The sequence below is a fragment of the Nerophis lumbriciformis genome, linkage group LG10, assembly GCF_033978685.3.
Source record: "Nerophis lumbriciformis linkage group LG10, RoL_Nlum_v2.1, whole genome shotgun sequence".
Classification (NCBI taxonomy): domain Eukaryota; kingdom Metazoa; phylum Chordata; class Actinopteri; order Syngnathiformes; family Syngnathidae; genus Nerophis; species Nerophis lumbriciformis.
Window position 1 is genome coordinate 4438048 of NC_084557.2, and position 24453 is coordinate 4462500.

General features: G+C 41.6%; 1 protein-coding gene across 1 annotated transcript in view; it reads left to right on the forward strand.

Moving 5' to 3' along the window:
• The window catches only part of LOC133612735 (solute carrier family 23 member 1), a 187986-nt gene that overhangs the window by 154421 nt on the left and 9112 nt on the right, over positions 1 to 24453 (forward strand). The window contains exons 9-10 of the mRNA XM_061970402.2: positions 8389 to 8553; positions 21203 to 21311. Of these exons, the coding sequence (XP_061826386.2) occupies positions 8389 to 8553; positions 21203 to 21311 (274 nt within the window). The remainder of the gene's footprint in view (positions 1 to 8388; positions 8554 to 21202; positions 21312 to 24453) is intronic.

Consider the following 24453-nt stretch of genomic DNA (forward strand, 5'->3'; position numbering starts at 1 on the left):
CTTGACATATTACGGTTGTCTGTTCAACATCTTCCCGCTTGAAGCCAAACCAGCGCCAGGCGATGGACCCCGTGCTGTTTTTCTTGGAAATTAATTCTTCCTCCATTTGTTACCAGATTTGCATCTTCTCCCTTCTGTTGTTGACTATTTTTTTCATACGGTGTTGATCTGGAAATGGTTGCTTGGGCATTTTGTGGGTGTGGCACCGGCCGGAGATGTTGACATGCGGAGTTTCCAGCACTCCTCATTCTCTAGCGGGTGACTTTTCAAATGATGCTACAAATTAGTAATGCCGCTACTTTTGGTAGCAACGCTTTTGCCGCATACTTGACATATTACGGCTGTCTGTTCAACATCTTCCCGCTTGAAGCCAAACCACCGCCAGACGATGGACCCCCTGCTGTTTTTCTTGGGAATTCATTCTTCCTCCATTTGTTACCAGATTCGCATCTTCTCCCTTCTGTTGTTGACTATTTTTTTCATACGGTGTTGATGTGGAAATGGTTGCTCGGGCATTTTGTGGGTGTGGCATCGGCCGTAGATGTTGACATGCGGAGTTTCAAGCACTCCTCATTCTCTAGCGGGTGACTTTTCAAATGATGCTACAAATTAGTAATGCCGCTACTTTTTGTAGCAAGGCTTTTGCCGCATACTTGACATATTACGGTTGTCTGTTCAACATCTTCCCGCTTGAAGCCAAACCAGCGCCAGGCGATGGACCCCCTGCTGTTTTTCTTGGGAATTAATTCTTCTTCCTCCATTTGTTATCAGATTTGCATCTTCTCTCTTCTGTTGTTGACTATTTTTTTCATACGGTGTTGATCTGGAAATGGTTGCTTGGGCATTTTGTGGGTGTGGCACCGGCCGCAGATGTTGACATGCGGAGTTTCAAGCACTCCTCATTCTCTAGCGGGTGACTTTTCAAATGATGCTACAAATTAGTAATGCCGCTACTTTTTGTAGCAACGCTTTTGCCGCATACTTGACATATTACGGTTGTCTGTTCAACATCTTCCCGCTTGAAGCCAAACCACCACCAGACGATGGACCCCCTGCTGTTTTTCTTGGGAATTCATTCTTCCTCCATTTGTTATCAGATTCGCATCTTCTCCCTTCTGTTGTTGACTATTTTTTTCATACGGTGTTGATGTGGAAATGGTTGCTCGGGCATTTTGTGGGTGTGGCACCGGCCGGAGATGTTGACATGCGGAGTTTCAAGCACTCCTCATTCTCTAGCGGGTGACTTTTCAAATGATGCTACAAATTAGTAATGCCGCTACTTTTTGTAGCAAGGCTTTTGCCGCATACTTGACATATTACGGTTGTCTGTTCAACATCTTCCCGCTTGAAGCCAAACCAGCGCCAGGCAATGGACCCCGTGCTGTTTTTCTTGGGAATTAATTCTTCTTCCTCCATTTGCTACCAGATTGGCACCTTCTCTCTTCTGTTGTTGACTATTTTTTTCATACGGTGTTGATCTGGAAATGGTTGCTTGGGCATTTTGTGGGTGTGGCACCGGCCGGAGATGTTGACATGCGGAGTTTCAAGCACTCCTCATTCTCTAGCGGGTGACTTTTCAAATGATGCTACAAATTAGTAATGCCGCTACTTTTTGTAGCAAGGCTTTTGCCGCATACTTGACATATTGCTGATGTCTGTTCAACATCTTCCCGTTTGAAGCCAAACCACCGCCAGACGATGGACCCCCTGCTGTTTTTCTTGGGAATTAATTCTTCCTCCATTTGTTATCAGATTCGCATCTTCTCTCTTCTGTTGTTGACTATTTTTTTCATACGGTGTTGATCTGGAAATGGTTGCTTGGGCATGTTGTGGGTGTGGCACCGGCCGGAGATGTTGACATGCGGAGTTTCAAGCACTCTTCATTCTCTAGCGGGTGACTTTTCAAATGATGCTACAAATTAGTAATGCCGCTACTTTTTGTAGCAACGCTTTTGCCGCATACTTGACATATTACGGTTGTCTGTTCAACATCTTCCCGCTTGAAGCCAAACCAGCGCCAGGCGATGGACCCCCTGCTGTTTTTCTTGGGAATTAATTCTTCCTCCATTTGCTACCAGATTTGCACCTTCTCTCTTCTGTTGTTGACTATTTTTTTTCATACGGTGTTGATCTGGAAATGGTTGCTTGGGCATTTTGTGGGTGTGGCACCGGCCGCAGATGTTGACATGCGGAGTTTCAAGCACTCCTCATTCTCTAGCGGGTGACTTTTCAAATTATGCTACAAATTAGTAATGCCGCTACTTTTTGTAGCAACGCTTTTGCCGCATACTTGACATATTACGGTTGTCTGTTCAACATCTTCCCGCTTGAAGCCAAACCAGCGCCAGGCAATGGACCCCGTGCTGTTTTTCTTGGGAATTAATTCTTCTTCCTCCATTTGCTACCAGATTGGCACCTTCTCTCTTCTGTTGTTGACTATTTTTTTCATACGGTGTTGATCTGGAAATGGTTGCTTGGGCATTTTGTGGGTGTGGCACCGGCCGGAGATGTTGACATGCGGAGTTTCAAGCACTCCTCATTCTCTAGCGGGTGACTTTTCAAATGATGCTACAAATTAGTAATGCCGCTACTTTTTGTAGCAAGGCTTTTGCCGCATACTTGACATATTGCTGATGTCTGTTCAACATCTTCCCGTTTGAAGCCAAACCACCGCCAGACGATGGACCCCCTGCTGTTTTTCTTGGGAATTAATTCTTCCTCCATTTGTTATCAGATTCGCATCTTCTCTCTTCTGTTGTTGACTATTTTTTTCATACGGTGTTGATCTGGAAATGGTTGCTTGGGCATGTTGTGGGTGTGGCACCGGCCGGAGATGTTGACATGCGGAGTTTCAAGCACTCTTCATTCTCTAGCGGGTGACTTTTCAAATGATGCTACAAATTAGTAATGCCGCTACTTTTTGTAGCAACGCTTTTGCCGCATACTTGACATATTACGGTTGTCTGTTCAACATCTTCCCGCTTGAAGCCAAACCAGCGCCAGGCGATGGACCCCCTGCTGTTTTTCTTGGGAATTAATTCTTCCTCCATTTGCTACCAGATTTGCACCTTCTCTCTTCTGTTGTTGACTATTTTTTTTCATACGGTGTTGATCTGGAAATGGTTGCTTGGGCATTTTGTGGGTGTGGCACCGGCCGCAGATGTTGACATGCGGAGTTTCAAGCACTCCTCATTCTCTAGCGGGTGACTTTTCAAATTATGCTACAAATTAGTAATGCCGCTACTTTTTGTAGCAACGCTTTTGCCGCATACTTGACATATTACGGTTGTCTGTTCAACATCTTCCCGCTTGAAGCCAAACCAGCGCCAGGTGATGGACCCGTGCTGTTTTTCTTGGGAATTAATTCTTCTTCCTCCATTTGTTACCAGATTGGCACCTTCTCTCTTCTGTTGTTGACTATTTTTTTCATACGGTGTTGATCTGGAAATGGTTGCTTGGGCATTTTGTGGGTGTGGCACCGGCCGGAGATGTTGACATGCGCAGTTTCAAGCACTCCTCATTCTCTAGCGGGTGACTTTTCAAATGATGCTACAATTTAGTAATGCCGCTACTTTTTGTAGCAACGCTTTTGCCGCATACTTGACATATTACGGTTGTCTGTTCAACATCTTCCCGCTTGAAGCCAAACCACCGCCAGACGATGGACCCCCTGCTGTTTTTCTTGGGAATTCATTCTTCCTCCATTTGTTACCAGATTTGCATCTTCTCCCTTCTGTTGTTGACTATTTTTTTCATACGGTGTTGATCTGGAAATGGTTGCTTGGGCATTTTGTGGGTGTGGCACCGGTCGCAGATGTTGACATGCGGAGTTTCAAGCACTCCTCATTCTCTAGCGGGTGACTTTTCAAATGATGCTACAAATTAGTAATGCCGCTACTTTTTGTAGCAACGCTTTTGCCGCATACTTGACATATTACGGTTGTCTGTTCAACATCTTCCCGCTTGGAGCCAAACCACCGCCAGACGATGGACCCCCTGCTGTTTTTCTTGGAAATTCATTCTTCCTCCATTTGTTACCAGATTCGCATCTTCTCCCTTCTGTTGTTGACTATTTTTTTCATACGGTGTTGATGTGGAAATGGTTGCTTGGGCATTTTGTGGGTGTGGCACCGGCCGGAGATGTTGACATGCGGAGTTTCAAGCACTCCTCATTCTCTAGCGGGTGACTTTTCAAATGATGCTAAAAATTAGTAATGCCGCTACTTTTTGTAGCAAGGCTTTTGCCGCATACTTGACATATTACTGATGTCTGTTCAACATCTTCCCGCTTGAAGCCAAACCAGCGCCAGGCGATGGACCCCGTGCTGTTTTTCTTGGAAATTAATTCTTCCTCCATTTGCTACCAGATTTGCATCTTCTCCCTTCTGTTGTTGACTATTTTCTTCATACGGTGTTGATCTGGAAATGGTTGCTTGGGCATTTTGTGGGTGTGGCACCGGCCGCAGATGTTGACATGCGGAGTTTCAAGCACTCCTCATTCTCTAGCGGGTGACTTTTCAAATGATGCTACAAATTAGTAATGCCGCTACTTTTTGTAGCAACGCTTTTGCCGCATACTTGACATATTACGGTTGTCTGTTCAACATCTTCCCGCTTGAAGCCAAACCAGCGCCAGGCGATGGACCCCGTGCTGTTTTTCTTGGAAATTAATTCTTCCTCCATTTGTTACCAGATTTGCATCTTCTCCCTTCTGTTGTTGACTATTTTCTTCATACGGTGTTGATCTGGAAATGGTTGCTTGGGCATTTTGTGGGTGTGGCACCGGCCGGAGATGTTGACATGCGGAGTTTCAAGCACTCCTCATTCTCTAGCGGGTGACTTTTCAAATGATGCTACAAATTAGTACTGACGCTACTTTTTGTAGCAACGCTTTTGCCGCATACTTGACATATTACTGATGTTTGTTCAACATCTTCCCGCTTGAAGCCAAACCAGCGCCAGGCGATGGACCCCCTGCTGTTTTTCTTGGGAATTAATTCTTCCTCCATTTGTTACCAGATTTGCACCTTCTCCCTTCTGTTGTTGACTACTTTTTTCATACGGTGTTGATGTGGAAATGGTTGCTCGGGCATTTTGTGGCTGTGGCACCGGCCGGAGATGTTGACATGCGGAGTTTCAAGCACTCCTCATTCTCTAGCGGGTGACTTTTCAAATTATGCTACAAATTAGTAATGCCGCTACTTTTTGTAGCAACGCTTTTGCCGCATACTTGACATATTACGGTTGTCTGTTCAACATCTTTCCGCTTGAAGCCAAACCAGCGCCAGGCGATGGACCCCCTGCTGTTTTTCTTGGGAATTAATTCTTCCTCCATTTGTTACCAGATTTGCATCTTCTCCCTTCTGTTGTTGACTATTTTTTTCATACGGTGTTGATCTGGAAATGGTTGCTTGGGCATTTTGTGGGTGTGGCACCGGCCGCAGATGTTGACATGCGGAGTTTCAAGCACTCCTCATTCTCTAGCGGGTGACTTTTCAAATGATGCTACAAATTAGTAATGCCGCTACTTTTTGTAGCAAGGCTTTTGCCGCATTCTTGACATATTACGGTTGTCTGTTCAACATCTTCCCGCTTGAAGCCAAACCACCGCCAGACGATGGACCCCCTGCTGTTTTTCTTGGGAATTAATTCTTCTTCCTCCATTTGTTACCAGATTGGCACCTTCTCTCTTCTGTTGTTGACTATTTTTTTCATACGGTGTTGATCTGGAAATGGTTGCTTGGGCATTTTGTGGGTGTGGCACCGGCCGGAGATGTTGACATGCGGAGTTTCAAGCACTCCTCATTCTCTAGGGGGTGACTTTTCAAATGATGCTACAAATTAGTAATGCCGCTACTTTTTGTAGCAACGCTTTTGCCGCATACTTGACATATTACGGTTGTCTGTTCAACATCTTCCCGCTTGAAGCCAAACCAGCGCCAGGCGATGGACCCCGTGCTGTTTTTCTTGGGAATTAATTCTTCCTCCATTTGTTATCAGATTCGCATCTTCTCTCTTCTGTTGTTGACTATTTTTTTCATACGGTGTTGATCTGGAAATGGTTGCTTGGGCATGTTGTGGGTGTGGCACCGGCCGGAGATGTTGACATGCGCAGTTTCAAGCACTCCTCATTCTCTAGCGGGTGACTTTTCAAATGATGCTACAAATTAGCAGTAATTCTACTTTTTGTAGCAACGCTTTTGCCGCATACTTGACATATTACGGTTGTCTGTTCAACATCTTCCCGCTTGAAGCCAAACCAGCGCCAGGCGATGGACCCCGTGCTGTTTTTCTTGGAAATTAATTCTTCCTCCATTTGTTACCAGATTTGCATCTTCTCCCTTCTGTTGTTGACTATTTTTTTCATACGGTGTTGATCTGGAAATGGTTGCTTGGGCATTTTGTGGGTGTGGCACCGGCCGCAGATGTTGACATGCAGAGTTTCAAGCACTCCTCATTCTCTAGCGGGTGACTTTTCAAATGATGCTACAAATTAGTAATGCCGCTACTTTTTGTAGCAAGGCTTTTGCCGCATACTTGACATATTACGGTTGTCTGTTCAACATCTTCCCGCTTGAAGCCAAACCACCGCCAGGCGATGGACGCCGTGCTGTTTTTCTTGGGAATTAATTCTTCTTCCTCCATTTGCTACCAGATTGGCACCTTCTATCTTCTGTTGTTGACTATTTTTTTCATACGGTGTTGATCTGGAAATGGTTGCTTGGGCATTTTGTGGGTGTGGCACCGGCCAGAGATGTTGACATGCGGAGTTTCAAGCACTCTTCATTCTCTAGCGGGTGACTTTTCAAATGATGCTACAAATTAGTAATGCCGCTACTTTTTGTAGCAACGCTTTTGCCGCATACTTGACATTACTGATGTCTGTTCAACATCTTCCCGCTTAAAGCCAAACCACCGCCAGACGATGGACCCCCTGCTGATTTTCTTGGGAATTAATTATTCTTCCTCCATTTGTTACCAGATTGGCACCTTCTTTCTTCTGTTGTTGACTATTTTTTTCATAAGGTGTTGATGTGGAAATGGTTGCTTGGGCATTTTGTGGGTGTGGCACCGGCCGGAGATGTTGACATGCGGAGTTTCAAGCACTCCTCATTCTCTAGCGGGTGACTTTTCAAATGATGCTACAAATTAGTAATGCCGCTACTTTTTGTAGCAACGCTTTTGCCGCATACTTGACATATTACGGTTGTCTGTTCAACATCTTCCCGCTTGAAGCCAAACCAGCGCCAGGCGATGGACCCCCTGCTGTTTTTCTTGGAAATTAATTCTTCCTCCATTTGTTACCAGATTCGCATCTTCTCCCTTCTGTTGTTGACTATTTTTTTCATACGGTGTTGATCTGGAAATGGTTGCTTGGGCATTTTGTGGGTGTGGCACCGGCCGCAGATGTTGACATGCGGAGTTTCAAGCACTCCTCATTCTCTAGCGGGTGACTTTTCAAATGATGCTACAAATTAGTAATGCCGCTACTTTTTGTAGCAACGCTTTTGCCGCATACTTGACATATTACGGTTGTCTGTTCAACATCTTCCCGCTTGAAACCAAACCACCGCCAGACGATGGACCCCCTGCTGTTTTTCTTGGGAATTCATTCTTCCTCCATTTGTTACCAGATTTGCATCTTCTCCCTTCTGTTGTTGACTATTTTTTTCATACGGTGTTGATGTGGAAATGGTTGCTCGGGCATTTTGTGGGTGTGGCACCGGCCGGAGATGTTGACATGCGGAGTTTCAAGCACTCCTCATTCTCTAGCGGGTGACTTTTCAAATGATGCTACAAATTAGTAATGCCGCTACTTTTTGTAGCAAGGCTTTTGCCGCATACTTGACATATTACTGATGTCTGTTCAACATCTTCCCGCTTGAAGCCAAACCAGCGCCAGGCGATGGACCCCCTGCTGTTTTTCTTGGGAATTAATTCTTCCTCCATTTGTTACCAGGTTGGCACCTTCTTTCTCTCGTATTACCACTCGCACCACAGGCGTATGACGTTGCACGTGCGACAGTATGCGGCGTATGTAGGAAGGTGCGCTTGTTTTACGTCTCTGCTATAAGGAGAGACAAGAAAGAGTGAGAAAAGCCTGTAGTGTAATGCCTGCAGCTAAAAGCAACTGCGTGAGAACGTATACTCCAATATCACCATATTCAGAGACAAACCCGCGATATATCGAGTACATTCGATATATCGCCCACCCCTACTTCAATCAACAATACACTAACAATACATCAAACATATAAAAAATCTTACATTAATATTGCATGAGAAATACATCAAACATACATCAATAATACATCAACCATGCATCAACCATGCATCAATCATACATCAACCATACTGAGAGCTGATGAGACTCTGTTTCCACCCCAGGTTGGCAGCAGGCTGGTCCTTCAGACGGCTGGAATTCTTATGATCGTCCTGGGAATCTTTGGGAAGTTTGGAGCCGTTTTTATCACCATCCCAGATCCGGTTATTGGCGGCATGTTTCTTATTATGTTTGGAATGATCGCGGCCGTGGGAATATCCAACCTACAGGTATACACACACGCACACACACACACACACACACACACTTTATTGCTGCCTCTCGGCCATAAGTAAAAAAATTGATTTTTATCGGTTAAACAGGCATTCCATCAAAAAGAGTGAGTAAGGACACGTGTAGAAGAGGACATCTTTGAAATGAGCACTTACATGCTTCTAAAGTCACTTCAAAGGTTGTTAGGAACGCTCTTTATAGCGGCGGTCTGTACAACAACATACAGGAGACAGCAGGCAGTGTGCAGCGAGAGGACTACTTCATGTGTGAAAACACAGAGTGCAGCACGGGAGTGAACCAATAGGCAGAGGGAAAGCTGTGCATGAAAAAGTTTGCTTTAGGGAAAGCTAAAGGCAAAAAATGTAGAAACAACAATCTAAATATCACGCACCAAGTTCTTAATCCCCAACATAGTCTCCTACCAAGTCCACAAATAGAGTGCAGCACGGGAGTGCACCAAAAGGCAGCGGGAAAGCTGTGCATGAAAAGGTTTGCTTTAGGGAAAGCTAAAGGCAAAAAATGTAGAAACAACAATGTAAATATCACGTGCCAAATTCTTAAACCCCAACATAGTCTCCTACCAAGTCCACAAATAGAGTGCAGCACGGGAGTGCACCAAAAGGCAGCGGGAAAGCTGTGCATGAAAATGATTGTTTTAGGGAAAGCTAAAGGCAAAAAAGTACCAACAACAATCTAAATATCACGTACTAAGTTATTAATCCCCAACATAGTCTCCTACCAAGTCCACAAATAGAGTGCAGCACGGGAGTGCACCAAAAGGCAGCGGGAAAGCTGTGCATGAAAAGGTTTGCTTTAAGGAAAGCTAAAGGCAAAAAAGTACAAACAACAATCTAACTATCACGTACCAAGTCCTTAATCCCCAACATAGTCTCCTAACAAGTCCACAAATAGAGTGCAGCACGGGAGTGCACCAAAAGGCAGCGGGAAAGTTGTGCATGAAAAGGTTTGCTTTAGGGAACGCTAAAGGCAAAAAATGTAGAAACAACAATCTAAATATCACGTGCCAAATTCTTAAACCCCAACATAGTCTCCTACCAAGTCCACAAATAGAGTGCAGCACGGGAGTGCACCAAAAGGCAGCGGGAAAGCTGTGCATGAAAAGGTTTGCTTTAGGGAAAGCTAAAGGCAAAAAAGTACACACAACAATCTAAATATCACGCACCAAGTTCTTAATCCCCAACATAGTCTCCTACCAAGTCCACAAATAGAGTGCAGCACGGGAGTGCACCAATAGGCAGAGGGAAAGCTGTGCAAGAAAAGATTTGCTTTGGGGAAAGCTAAAGGCAAAAAAGTACACACAACAATCTAAATATCACGCACCAAGTTCTTAATCACAACATAGTCTCCTACCAAGTCCACAAATAGAGTGCAGCACGGGAGTGCACCAAAGGGCAGCGGGAAAGCTGTGCATGAAAAGGTTTGCTTTAGGGAAAGCTAAAGGCAAAAAAGTACAAACAACAATCTAACTATCACATACCAAGTTCTTAATCTCAACACAGTCTCCTACCTAGTCCAACAATGATCCCACTACCATGTCATCTGTGAGACTGGCAGGTGAGAAACATCATCCCTAATCACCCATAGGTGAAGCTCCTGAACAGAAAGTGGGAAGAAAATAATAGTAAATATTTACTTTATATGATCTGTTTGTATATTATACAGGGTACTACGTTACTACAAATTTTCAAAATATATTTACTGTACAGGTACTACTGGTGTACTTATCCTTTTAAAGGTATGCACCAATGTACAAAAACATGTACTACTTGTTTACTTATCCTTCTAAAGGTATGCACCAATATACAAAAACATGTACTACTATTGTACTTATTCTTCTAAAGGTATGCACCAGTATACAAAAACATGTACTACTCTTGTACTTATTCTTCTAAAGGTATGCACCAATGTACAAAAACATGTACTACTAGTGTACTTATCCTTCTAAAGGTATGCACCAATGTACAAAAACATGTACTACTTGTTTACTTATACTTCTAAAGGTATGCACCAATATACAAAAACATGTACTACTAGTGTACTTATCCTTCTAAAGGTATGCACCAATGTACAAAAACATGTACTACTTGTTTACTTATCCTTCTAAAGGTATGCACCAATATACAAAAACAGGTACTACTAGTGTACTTATCATTCTAAAGGTATGCACCAATGTACAAAAACATGTACTACTCTTGTACTTATTATTCTAAAGGTATGCACCAGTATACAAAAACATGTACTACTATTGTACTTATTCTTCTAAAGGTATGCACCAATGTACAAAAACATGTACTACTAGTGTACTTATCATTCTAGAGGTATGCACCAATATACAAAAACATGTACTACTATTGTACTTATTCTATAAAGGTATGCACCAATGTACAAAAACATGTACTACTAGTGTACTTATCCTTCTAAAGGTATGCACCAATGTACAAAAACATGTACTACTTGTTTACTTATACTTCTAAAGGTATGCACCAATATACAAAAACATGTACTACTAGTGTACTTATCATTCTAAAGGTATGCACCAATATACAAAAACATGTACTACTATTGTACTTATTCTTCTAAAGGTATGCACCCGTATACAAAAACATGTACTACTATTGTACTTATTCTTCTAAAGGTATGCACCAATGTACAAAAACATGTACTACTAGTGTACTTATCATTCTAGAGGTATGCACCAATATACAAAAACATGTACTACTATTGTACTTATTCTTCTAAAGGTATGCACCAATGTACAAAAACATGTACTACTAGTGTACTTATCATTCTAAAGGTATGCACCAATATACAAAAACATGTACTACTATTGTACTTATTCTTCTAAAGGTATGCACCAATGTACAAAAACATGTACTACTAGTGTACTTATCATTCTAGAGGTATGCACCAATATACAAAAACATGTACTACTATTGTACTTATTCTATAAAGGTATGCACCAATGTACAAAAACATGTACTACTAGTGTACTTATCCTTCTAAAGGTATGCACCAATGTACAAAAACATGTACTACTTGTTTACTTATACTTCTAAAGGTATGCACCAATATACAAAAACATGTACTACTAGTGTACTTATCCTTCTAAAGGTATGCACCAATGTACAAAAACATGTACTACTTGTTTAGTTATCCTTCTAAAGGTATGCACCAATATACAAAAACAGGTACTACTAGTGTACTTATCATTCTAAAGGTATGCACCAATGTACAAAAACATGTACTACTCTTGTACTTATTATTCTAAAGGTATGCACCAATATACAAAAACATGTACTACTATTGTACTTATTCTTCTAAAGGTATGCACCCGTATACAAAAACATGTACTACTATTGTACTTATTCTTCTAAAGGTATGCACCAATGTACAAAAACATGTACTACTAGTGTACTTATCATTCTAGAGGTATGCACCAATATACAAAAACATGTACTACTATTGTACTTGTTCTTCTAAAGGTATGCACCAGTATACAAAAACATGTACTACTCTTGTACTCATTCTTCTAAAGGTATGCACCAATGTACAAAAACATGTACTACTAGTGTACTTATCCTTCTAAAGGTATGCACCAATATACAAAAACATGTACTACTATTGTACTTATTCTTCTAAAGGTATGCACCAATATACAAAAACATGTACTACTAGTGTACTTATCATTCTAAAGGTATGCACCAATATACAAAAACATGTACTACTATTGTACTTATTCTTCTAAAGGTATGCACCCGTATACAAAAACATGTACTACTATTGTACTTATTCTTCTAAAGGTATGCACCAATGTACAAAAACATGTACTACTAGTGTACTTATCATTCTAGAGGTATGCACCAATATACAAAAACATGTACTACTATTGTACTTATTCTTCTAAAGGTATGCACCAGTATACAAAAACATGTACTACTCTTGTACTTATTCTATAAAGGTATGCACCAATGTACAAAAACATGTACTACTAGTGTACTTATCCTTCTAAAGGTATGCACCAATGTACAAAAACATGTACTACTTGTTTACTTATACTTCTAAAGGTATGCACCAATATACAAAAACATGTACTACTAGTGTACTTATCCTTCTAAAGGTATGCACCAATGTACAAAAACATGTACTACTTGTTTACTTATCCTTCTAAAGGTATGCACCAATATACAAAAACAGGTACTACTAGTGTACTTATCATTCTAAAGGTATGCACCAATGTACAAAAACATGTACTACTCTTGTACTTATTATTCTAAAGGTATGCACCAGTATACAAAAACATGTACTACTATTGTACTTATTCTTCTAAAGGTATGCACCAATGTACAAAAACATGTACTACTAGTGTACTTATTCTTCTAAAGGTATGCACCAATGTACAAAAACATGTACTACTAGTGTACTTATCATTCTAAAGGTATGCACCAATATACAAAAACATGTACTACTATTGTACTTATTCTTCTAAAGGTATGCACCAATGTACAAAAACATGTACTACTAGTGTACTTATCATTCTAAAGGTATGCACCAATATACAAAAACATGTACTACTATTGTACTTATTCTTCTAAAGGTATGCACCCGTATACAAAAACATGTACTACTATTGTACTTATTCTTCTAAAGGTATGCACCAATGTACAAAAACATGTACTACTAGTGTACTTATCCTTCTAAAGGTATGCACCAATGTACAAAAACATGTACTACTTGTTTACTTATACTTCTAAAGGTATGCACCAATATACAAAAACATGTACTACTAGTGTACTTATCCTTCTAAAGGTATACACCAATGTACAAAAACATGTACTACTCTTGTACTTATTTTTCTAAAGGTATGCACTAAGGTATTTGTGAAGCTAAAACAATACAAAAAGAATGCCGTTGTAAGTAAATAATACTGACACACGTAAACCTGTTAGCATATTAGCTAATGCTATTGATGCTAGCTTGATTACATTATGATAGCACGTACAAATATGCATGAAAATACTCCTACAGGCGTCACACATGGGACGCTTTAGTAAGTAAGAATTGTTTTAGTTATATTGTAAAACTTAGAAACGTTGCTTGGAGTGACGATTGAAGAATCCATACGAGTAAAAACGCTAAGGATGGTTGGAAGATGGAATGGTAGTTTTACATCCGTTTGAAAGAGAATAGCAATGACGTATCGCGGCAGCTGCAGTGATCGAAGCCGCCCAAAAGATGGCGCTATAGCACACACACCTGTTCCGCGTGTTGGCTTTGTTTTTGTTTTTTTTAATAATTTGCATTATGACTGCGGGCGAACAAAAAAAAAGAAAAGAAAAAAAAAAAAAAAAGCCCCTAAATTAGTTGCACTGTTTTATGAGCCGCAGTGTTCAAAGCGTGGGAAAAAAGTAATTGGTGACAAGGCGTGAAAGCTGGAATATGATTGGACGAGAGTTGTGACATACTGAAACACCAAACCACCCCATTCTGGTGTAAGGCCGTGGGCAGGGAACTCTTCCGTAGACCCCGGACCTCCTGCATACCCAACTGAACTGAACTGAGGAGCCAAAAAACCATTCACAAAAAAATCTTCTCCTCACAATCCTGGCTCTGCACCGCGGGGTCCTCCCACAAAGTCCTGTGGAGGCGTGTGAGGAGATATGCAAATGTGCTGCAGGCCCCCCGGTGGATGAAATGTTTTGCAAGGGCGGTGATTCACGCTGGAGCGTGTTTGAAGGCGCGTCCTCACTTGCTCTGCCTTCGCCTCAACGCTCCCATGAAGGCCCGGGTCATGTGACCTCCGTGCCGCCGCTGGTTGGCCCGCACAGGACAACTTTTCACGGAAATCACTTCAAGGGGAACAAACTATTTGCCAGCATTTAAGAGTAATAAATACCACACCCTCCCACATCATGTGGAAATTATTTGGAGCAGAAAAAAGACTCCACAGCGTTTTCTTGTTTTCCTCGGCAGGCTTCTCAGAAGTCCACTGAAGAAGTGTTTGTACTCCACAATATGACACTTCTTGTCCACGTGTCACAACTCCAACACCCGCTCGGCTACAAGAAGACTTTTACAGTATATAAAGACCTTGTGCACATTTTGAGACATAAGCAGGACTTCTGGCGCTTTAAGAAATGTCCTCAGGCCTCCGCGCTCCTAAAGGCGACATGTGACCATGTGACCTCCTGGCGTTCCTACGTGGATGTCACAATCCTCCGAGAAACACTCAGGAAGTCTGGAGTACATGCAGGAAACACTTGTTTGAAGAGTCACATTTATAAGGGTCATGCATGTACCTGGAAGTACCATATATTACCTAAACGTACTTGAAGGTACCTGGAAGTACCAGAGACTACCTAAAAGTACCTGAAACTACCAGAAATGACCTGTAAGTACCAGAAATCACCTAAAGGTACATGTAAGTACCTGAAAGTACCAGAAATTACCTGTAAGTACCTGAAATTACCGGAAAGTACTAGAAATTACCTGTAAGTACCTGAAAGTACTAGAAATTACCTGTAAGTACCTGAAAGTACCTGAAAGTACTAGAAATTACCTGTAAGTACCAGAGACTACCTAAAAGTACCTGCAACTACCAGAAATTACCTGTAAGTACCAGAAATTACCTAAAGGTACATGTAAGTACCTGAAAGTACCAGAAATTACCTGTAAGTACCTGTAAGTACCTGAAAGTACTAGAAATTACCTGTAAGTACCTGAAAGTACCTGAAAGTACCTGAAAGTACTAGAAATTACCTGTAAGTACCAGAGACTACCTAAAAGTACCTGAAACTACCAGAAATTACCTGTAAGTACCAGAAATTACCTAAAGGTACATGTAAGTACCTGAAAGTACCAGAAATTACCTGTAAGTACCTGAAATTACCGGAAAGTACTAGAAATTACCCGAACGTACCTGTAAGTACCTGAAAGTACTAGAAATTACCTGTAAGTACCAAGACTACCTAAAAGTACCTGAAACTACCAGAAATTACCTGTAAGTACCAGAAATTACCTAAAGGTACATGTAAGTACCTGAAAGTACCAGAAATTACCTATAAGTACCTGAAATTACCGGAAAGTACTAGAAATTACCTGAACGTACCTGTAAGTACCTGAAAGTACTAGAAATTACCTGTAAGTACCTGAAAGTACCTGTAAGTACCTGTAAGTACCTGAAAGTACTAGAAATTACCTGTAAGTACCAGAGACTACCTAAAAGTACCTGAAACTACCAGAAATGACCTGTAAGTACCAGAAATTACCTAAAGGTACATGTAAGTACCTGAAAGTACCCGAAATTACCTGTAAGTACCTGAAATTACCGGACAGTACTAGAAATGACATGTAAGTACCTGAACGTACCTGAACGTAACAATCCCTGAAATGACCTGTAAGTACCAGAAATTACCTAAAGGTACATGTAAGTACTTGAAAGTACCAGAAATTACCTGTAAGTACCGGAAAGTACTAGAAATTACCCGAACGTACCTGTAAGTACCTGAAAGTACTAGAAATTACCTGTAAGTACCAAGACTACCTAAAAGTACCTGAAACTACCAGAAATTACCTGTAAGTACCAGAAATTACCTAAAGGTACATGTAAGTACCTGAAAGTACCAGAAATTACCTGTAAGTACCTGAAATTACCGGAAAGTACTAGAAATTACCTGAACGTACCTGTAAGTACCTGTAAGTACCTGAAAGTACTAGAAATTACCTGTAAGTACCTGAAAGTACCTGTAAGTACCTGTAAGTACCTGAAAGTACTAGAAATTACCTGTAAGTACCAGAGACTACCTAAAAGTACCTGAAACTACCAGAAATGACCTGTAAGTACCAGAAATTACCTAAAGGTACATGTAAGTACCTGAAAGTACCAGAAATTACCTGTAAGTACCTGAAATTACCGGAAAGTACTAGAAATTACCTGTAAGTACCTGTAAGTACCTGAAAGTACTAGAAATTACCTGTAAGTACCTGAAAGTACCTGAAAGTACCTGAAAGTACTAGAAATTACCTGTAAGTACCAGAGACTACCTAAAAGTACCTGAAACTACCAGAAATTACCTGTAAGTACCAGAAATTACCTAAAGGTACATGTAAGTACCTGAAAGTACCAGAAATTACCTGTAAGTACCTGAAATTACCGGAAAGTACTAGAAATTACCCGAACGTACCTGTAAGTACCTGAAAGTACTAGAAATTACCTGTAAGTACCAAGACTACCTAAAAGTACCTGAAACTACCAGAAATTACCTGTAAGTACCAGAAATTACCTAAAGGTACATGTAAGTACCTGAAAGTACCAGAAATTACCTGTAAGTACCTGAAATTACCGGAAAGTACTAGAAATTACCTGAACGTACCTGTAAGTACCTGAAAGTACTAGAAATTACCTGTAAGTACCTGAAAGTACCTGTAAGTACCTGTAAGTACCTGAAAGTACTAGAAATTACCTGTAAGTACCAGAGACTACCTAAAAGTACCTGAAACTACCAGAAATGACCTGTAAGTACCAGAAATTACCTAAAGGTACATGTAAGTACCTGAAAGTACCCGAAATTACCTGTAAGTACCTGAAATTACCGGACAGTACTAGAAATGACATGTAAGTACCTGAACGTACCTGAACGTAACAATCCCTGAAATGACCTGTAAGTACCAGAAATTACCTAAAGGTACATGTAAGTACTTGAAAGTACCAGAAATTACCTGTAAGTACCGGAAAGTACTAGAAATTACCTGAACGTACCTGTAAGTACCATCAATTACCTGAAATGACCTAAAAATCCCTGAAATGACCTGTAAGTACCAGAAATCACCGAAAGGTACATGTAAGTACCTGAAAGTACCAGAAATTACCTGTAAGTACCTGAAATTACCGGAAAGTACTAGAAATTACCTGAACGTATCTGTAAGTACCATCAATTACCTGGAAGGACCTAAAAATCTCTGAAATGACCTGTAAGTACCATATATTACCTAAAAGTACCTGGAGGTACCTGTGAGTACCTTACACTACCACAAATTACTCGTAAGTACCAGAGACTACCTAAAAGTACCTGTAAGTACCTGAAACTACCAGAAATTACCTGTAAGTACCAGCAATTGCCTAAAGGTACATGTAAGTACCTGAAAGTACTAGAAATTAGCTGTAAGTACCAGAGACTACCTAAAAGTACCTGTAAGTACCTGAAACTACCAGAAATTACCTGTAAGTACCAGAAATTACCTAAAGGTACATGTGAGTACCTGAAAGTACCAGAAATTACCTGTAAGTACCAGAGGCTACCTAAAAGTACCTGTAAGTACCTGAAACTACCAGAAAATACCTGTAAGTACCAGAAATTACCTAAAGGTACATGTAAGTACCTGTAAGTACCAGACATTACCTGTAAGTGCCAGAAATTACCTAAAGGTACATGTAAGTACCTGTAAGTACCAGAAATTACCTGTAAGTGCCAGAAATTACCTAAAGGTACATGTAAGTACCTGTAAGTACCAGAAATTACCTGTAAGTACCAGAGACTACCTAAAAGTACCTGAAACTACCAGAAATGACCTGTAAGTACCTGAAAATACCGGAAAGTACTAGAAATTACCTGTAAGTACCTGAACGTACCTGTAAGTACCATAAATTACCTGGAAGGACCTAAAAATCCCTAAAATTACCTATTAGTAACCTAAATTACCTGGAAGGACCTACAATCCCTGAAATTGCCTGTAAGTACCATAAATTACCTAAAAGTACTTGAAATTACCTGTAAGTACCTGAAAGTACCAGAAATTACCTGTAAGTACCTGAAAATACCGGAAAGTACTAGAAATTACCTGTAAGTACCTGAACGTACCTGTAAGTACCATAAATTACCTGGAAGGACCTAAAAATCCCTGAAATTACCTGTAAGTACCATAAATTACCTAAAATTACCTGAAAGTGCCTGTAGGTACCTGAAAGTACCAGACATTACCCATAAGTACCTGAAAATACCTGAAAGTACCTGTAAGTACCTGAAAGTACCCGACATTACCCGTAAGTACCTGAAAGTACCTGTAATTACCTGTGTCCCTGAAAATACCTGAAAGTATCTGAAAATACCTGAAAGTACCAGTAATTTCTTGTAAGTACCTTAAAGTACCTGAAGGTACCTGCAATTACCTGTGTGTACCTGAAAATGCCAGAAATTACCTAAAAGTACTTGAAATTACCTGTAAGTACCTGAAAGTATGTGGGATCTGTCGTTGTGGCTTGTGCAGCCCTTTGAGACACTCGTGATTTAGGGCTATATAAGTAAACATTGAACATTGAAGTACCAGAAATTACCTGTAAAAACCTGAAAGTACCAGAAATTACCCATAAGTACCTGAAAATACCTGAACGTACCTGTAAGTACCTGAAATTAACCGTAAGTACCTGAAATTAACCGTAAGTACCTGAAAATACCTGTAAGTAACAGAAATTACCTGAAAATACCTGTAAGTACCTGAAGGTACCTGAAATTAGCTAAAATTACCTGGAATGACCTGAAAACAAATGTAAGTACCAGAAATTACCTTGAATTACCTGAAAGTATATGTAAGTACCAGAAATTACATAAAAAATACCTGAAAATACCTGAAGGTACCTGAAATTACCTGAAATTATCTGAACTTACCTGTAAGAACCAGAAATGACCTGGAAGCACTTGAAAGTAGCAGCAATGACGTGAAAGTACCTGAAAGTTGCAGCAATGACGTGAAAGTACCTATAAGTACCTAAAGGTACCTGGAAGTAGAAGTACTTGGTGAGTGTTCAGCACAAATGTGTGGAGTAAAATGATAGATCAGACTAAGCAAAGAGCAGAAAGTACTAAGATGTATGAAGTATACCACTCATGTTCATATTTATTTCATTCTCTTTTATTCCTACAATCTCATACTTTTTATTCATCTCTAATATTTGTTGTTGTTGTTGTTGTGAGGAATATTTGTATCCCAGTGCACTCGCCCCCTCCTTCCTTCCTTCCTTCCTTCCATCCTTCCCTACTTCCTTTCTTCTTTCCTTCCTTCCTTCCCTCATTCCCTCCTTCCTTCCTTCCATACATTCTTCCCTACTTCCTTTCTTCTTTCCTTCCTTCCTTCCATCATTCCCTCCTTCCTTCCTTCCTTCCTTCCTTCCTTCCTTCCTTCCTTCCTTCCTTCCTTCCTTCCCTCCTTCCTTCCTTCCTTCCTTCCTTCCTTCCTTCCTTCCTTCCTTCCTTCCTTCCTTCCTTCCTTCCTTCTTTCCTTCCTTCTTTCATTCCTTCTTCCTTCCCTCCTTCCCTTTGTCCTTCCTTCCTTCCCTCCTTCCCTCCTTCCTTCCTTCCTTCCTTCCCTCCTTCCTTCCTTACTTCCTTCATTCCTTCCTTCCTTCTTTCCTTCCTTCTTTCCTTCCTTCCGTCCTTCCTTCCTTCCTTCCATCCATCCTTCCTTCCTTCCCTCCTTCCTTCTTTCCTTCTTTCCTTCCTTCTTTCCTTCTTTCCTTCCTTCCTTCTTTCCTTCCTTTTTCCTTCCTTCCTTCTTTCCTTCTTTCCTTCCTTCCTTCCTTCCTTCCTTCCTTCCTCCTTCCTTCTCTCCTTCCTTCCTCCCTTCTTTCCTACCCTCCTTCCTTGCTTCCCTCCTTCCTTCCTTCTCTCCTTCCTTCCTTCCTTCCTTCCTTCCTTCCTTCTTTCCTTCCTTCCTTCCTTCCATCCATCTTTCCCTACTTCCTTCCTTCTTTCCGTCCTTCCTTCCTTCCTTCCCTCCTTCCTTCCCTTTTTACTTCCTTCTTTCCCTCCTTCTTTCCTTCCCTCCCTCCTTCCTTCCTTCCTTCCTTCCTTCCTTCCTTCCTTCCTTCCATCCATCCTTCCCTACTTCCTTTCTTCTTTCCTTCCTTCCTTTCCTCATTCCCTCCTTCCTTCCTTCCATCCTTCCGTCCTTCCTTCCTTCCTTCCGTTCCTTCCTTCGTTCTTTCCTCCTTCTCTCCTTCCTTCCTTCTTTCCTTCCTGCCTTCCTTACTTCCCTCCTTCCTTCCATCCATCCCTCCGTACTTCCTTCCTTCCTTTTTTCCTTCCTTCTTTCCTTCCTTCCTTCCTTCCTTCCTTCCTTCTTTCCTTCCTTCCTTCCTCCTTTTCTCCTTCCTTCCTTCCTTCCCTCCTTCCTTCCTTTTTTCCTTTTTTCCTTCCTTCCCTTTTTCCTTCCTTCCTTCCTTCTCCCTTCCTTCTTTGTTCCTTCCCTCCTTCTCCCTTCCTTCCTTCCTTCCTCCCTTCCTTCCTTCCTTCCTTCCTTCCTTTCTTTCTTTCTTCCTTACTTCCCTCCTTCTTCCTTCCATCTGTCCTTCCTTCCTTCCTTCCTTCCTTCCTTCCTTCCTTCCTTCCTTCGTCCTTCCTTCCTTCCTTCCTTCCTTCCTCCCATCCTTCCTTCCTTCCCTCCTTCCCTCCTTCCGTCCTTCCCTCCTTCCTTCCTTCCTTCCTTTTTGTAGTTGTATTGAGTTTGTGGACCCCGGGAAGACTAGTGTGTTGTTGAGGCAAGCAGCCAATGGGGATCCTTAATAAAAATCAAAAATCAAAAATCCTTCCTTTGCATCTGTCCCATGGTCCTGACTTGGTCTGGGTCTGTCTCCAGTATGTGGACCTCAACTCGTCTCGCAACCTCCTCATCCTGGGCTTCTCCACCTTCAGTGGTCTGGTGCTGCCCACCTGGTTCCACTCCAACCCAGGCATCATCGACACAGGTGAGGAAAGACTATTTGGAGCATAAGGTGCAGCGGATTATAAGGCGCACTTAAAGGGTGAAATGATGATATTTCCTAACTGTAAAAGACTTCCTTGTGGTCTACATAACATGTGATGGTGGTTCTTTGGTCCAAATGTTGCATGGATGATGTTTTACACATCATCTTCAGGAGGTCTTATGTACGTGCCTCCACTTTGACTGTGTCTTCCCATCAGCTGTGGTGTAGTTTTTAGCGCTTCCACAGTGAGTTTACAGACAGATGTACGTTAGAACTATGCTACTTTGCATTAGAGATGGCAACAACGGAGGATGAATGTCCCACAACAAAAAGGTAGAGAAAAAGAAGGAAATTATTGACTACAAAGGCGCGCACATTTCCAGGACATTTCCCAAATACACATCAGCAGGTACCAATAGGTAAGAAAAGTTGCTTTTGCATAACATTGCAAAACAAAACGTCAGATAATGTCTCCTAATAGGTGCCATTTTGGGGTCCTTATACACACCATAATAATAGTGTATGTTGAAGCACAGTACGTCTGACTATGGTAGCCGTAATGCTCCCACAATCCATCAAAGTCCCACTAAAACGCTGTGTGTAATGTTCTATATTCTTTAAAGTTTTGGTGTTGCTTACTTACGGGTACCTGCTAGCATCATTTATTGAACAGGCGTCAACCTGCGGTCCACACGTATCTCTTTTGTGTGACTGCCATCCACTGGTCACACTTATCATAACACCTAATACAATTTGGTAAGCACAAGCAGGATTTATAGGCACATTCTAAGTGTCAAAGGAGTCATGTTTTAGGACAACATGTGATCCAGGAATTCTGATATCGATCCCAAGTATCCAATGGGACCCGGCTGGTGGTCAGCCAAGTTCTTGCTGAAGACACCATGACTGCTTGAAAGCCTGACAATGAGCCGTGGCTAACTTAGATAATGGTCTTGATGGAAATGTTTGCATCGGTCAGGGAGGTTCCAGACTTTAGGCATGTGGACACTCGCCGACTGACAAGGCAGCGCACCTTAGAACTGACCATCTCACTCCTTGCAGACCACCAAGCTAAAGGTCTGCCAGTCTTCTCGGTCCAATGGCCAAGAAGGTGGCATTTCTTAAAAATGTCTTTTATTCCAGAGTCTGGTCCAGTTCTCACTCCTCTTGCGAGATTAAGGATGGCAGCGGTTGTGCCAGCATAAGCTCCTAAAACCGAGGTGTCCCCAAATCCCACAGGCCCAGATGGCAACGGCCGCTTGGTTACCTTCAGTCCTTAGCTTAGATTTGAATACTAATGGTCTTAAGGACTCTGAACCCTGACGTTGCTTTTTAGTACTCGTTTGTTTGGGCTGCAGTCAGGACTTGGGGAGTGGACATGTCAGAAACTCTTGGCCCTAATTGGCCTAAAAGTCTGACTCTGCCCTGCCATAGAAGTTCTAAGACCCGCCTACTCAGAGGGTTCAATTCTGACAAAGCTTTTAATCCCTGCCCTTCTATTTGTGGGTCTTACTTCAATTCAAGGCTGCACCAAACCTTTTCACCCTCTGGAAAATCTTTTATTTGTTGTTCCAGACAAGGTCAAAGATCCTCTACACGACGGGACACGAATGTCCTTAGGGTTGCTGTAACTAATGTTTGGAACTCAACTCCCAGGTCAGGTTTGGCCTGTGGGCCGTGGGTGGAATGCCCCAGTCCTAGGTATAGGACTAGTATGTGTTAGTTGATATTTCCTTTCATTGATGGACAAGTACCTATCAATGCTCGAATGTCCTTAGGGTTGCTGTAACTAATGTTTGGAACCCAACTCCCAGGTCAGGTTTGGCCTGCGGGCCGTGGGTGGAATGCCCCAGTCCTAGGTCTAGGACTAGTATGTGTTAGTTGATATTTCCTTTCATTGATGGACAAGTACCTATCAATGCTCGAATGTCCTTAGGGTTGCTGTAACTAATGTTTGGAACCCAACTCCCAGGTCAGGTTTGGCCCGCGGGCCGTGGGTGGAATGCCCCAGTCCTAGGTCTAGGACTAGTATGTGTTAGTTGATATTTCCTTTCATTGATGGACAAGTACCTATCAATAGCAAGTGCCTATAAGTACCAAGTACCTATTAATAACAAGTACCTATCAGTACCAAGTAACCATGATCAGTAACAAGTATCTATCAATACCATGTACCTATCAGTACCATGCACCTATCAATACCAATTACCTTTCAGGACCAAGTACCTATCAATGCCAAGTACCAAGTACCTATCAGTACCAAGTACCTATCAGTACCAAGTACCTGGACTTAGCAGTTTCCAAACACTTCCCAATCCCAAACAGACCTACCACACATTGAAAATCATTTGCAAACCATTTCATCACTTGACAAAAAAGCAAACTTCCCTAAAATAAATATGATGACTCGATGAGAGACAACAAACATAATAAAACAATCACTTACTGTACAATGTCTGCTCTCACTGGGATAAAGACTGATGGGATGTTTGTATTTTCCCCTTTATAGCAACAATTCATCCTAATCCTCACAAAGGGTATACAAAAAGTTGTTGTGTCTTTCTGGCCCTCCGCATCTAAGTTGGAAGTCAAAGTTGACCTTGACCTCTATGATCACGGCACCGCTAAAAGTAGTTCCTTGGCTTTAGCGCTTATAATAACAATATCACTAATACTTGTCAATATTCATGTCAATGGGGTATTGGTGGTGTTTTTGGAATGTTTTTAGGGGACTTTATGGGTGCAGTGATGTACTCCTATCAGCTGCGTTGTTAGCCACCTCGTACTTGCCATATTTTACGATTTAGAAAGAATAAAAAAGATGTGTCGTCCTACATAGAGATTGTGAATAATAGACCCTCCAAATGAATAAAAAGTGTTGATTCAGCATGTTTTGAAGCTACTTTTTTTTGAAGTGATCCTGCTGGATGAGGACTTGACTTCTGGTTCCTGCGTGTAGTCAAGGTCAATAATCACAGATCAATAATCAATGAGGAGGTATCAGTAGGTGACCTGCAGGTCCTCCATGGCCCCTGAGGAGCAGGACTGTTGTTCCACGCAGACCTCAGACCTTGATCCCAGAAGTCATGTGACGTCTCCCAGGAGACTTGTAATCCTCTGGCCATGAGGGTTGTCTGCTAGT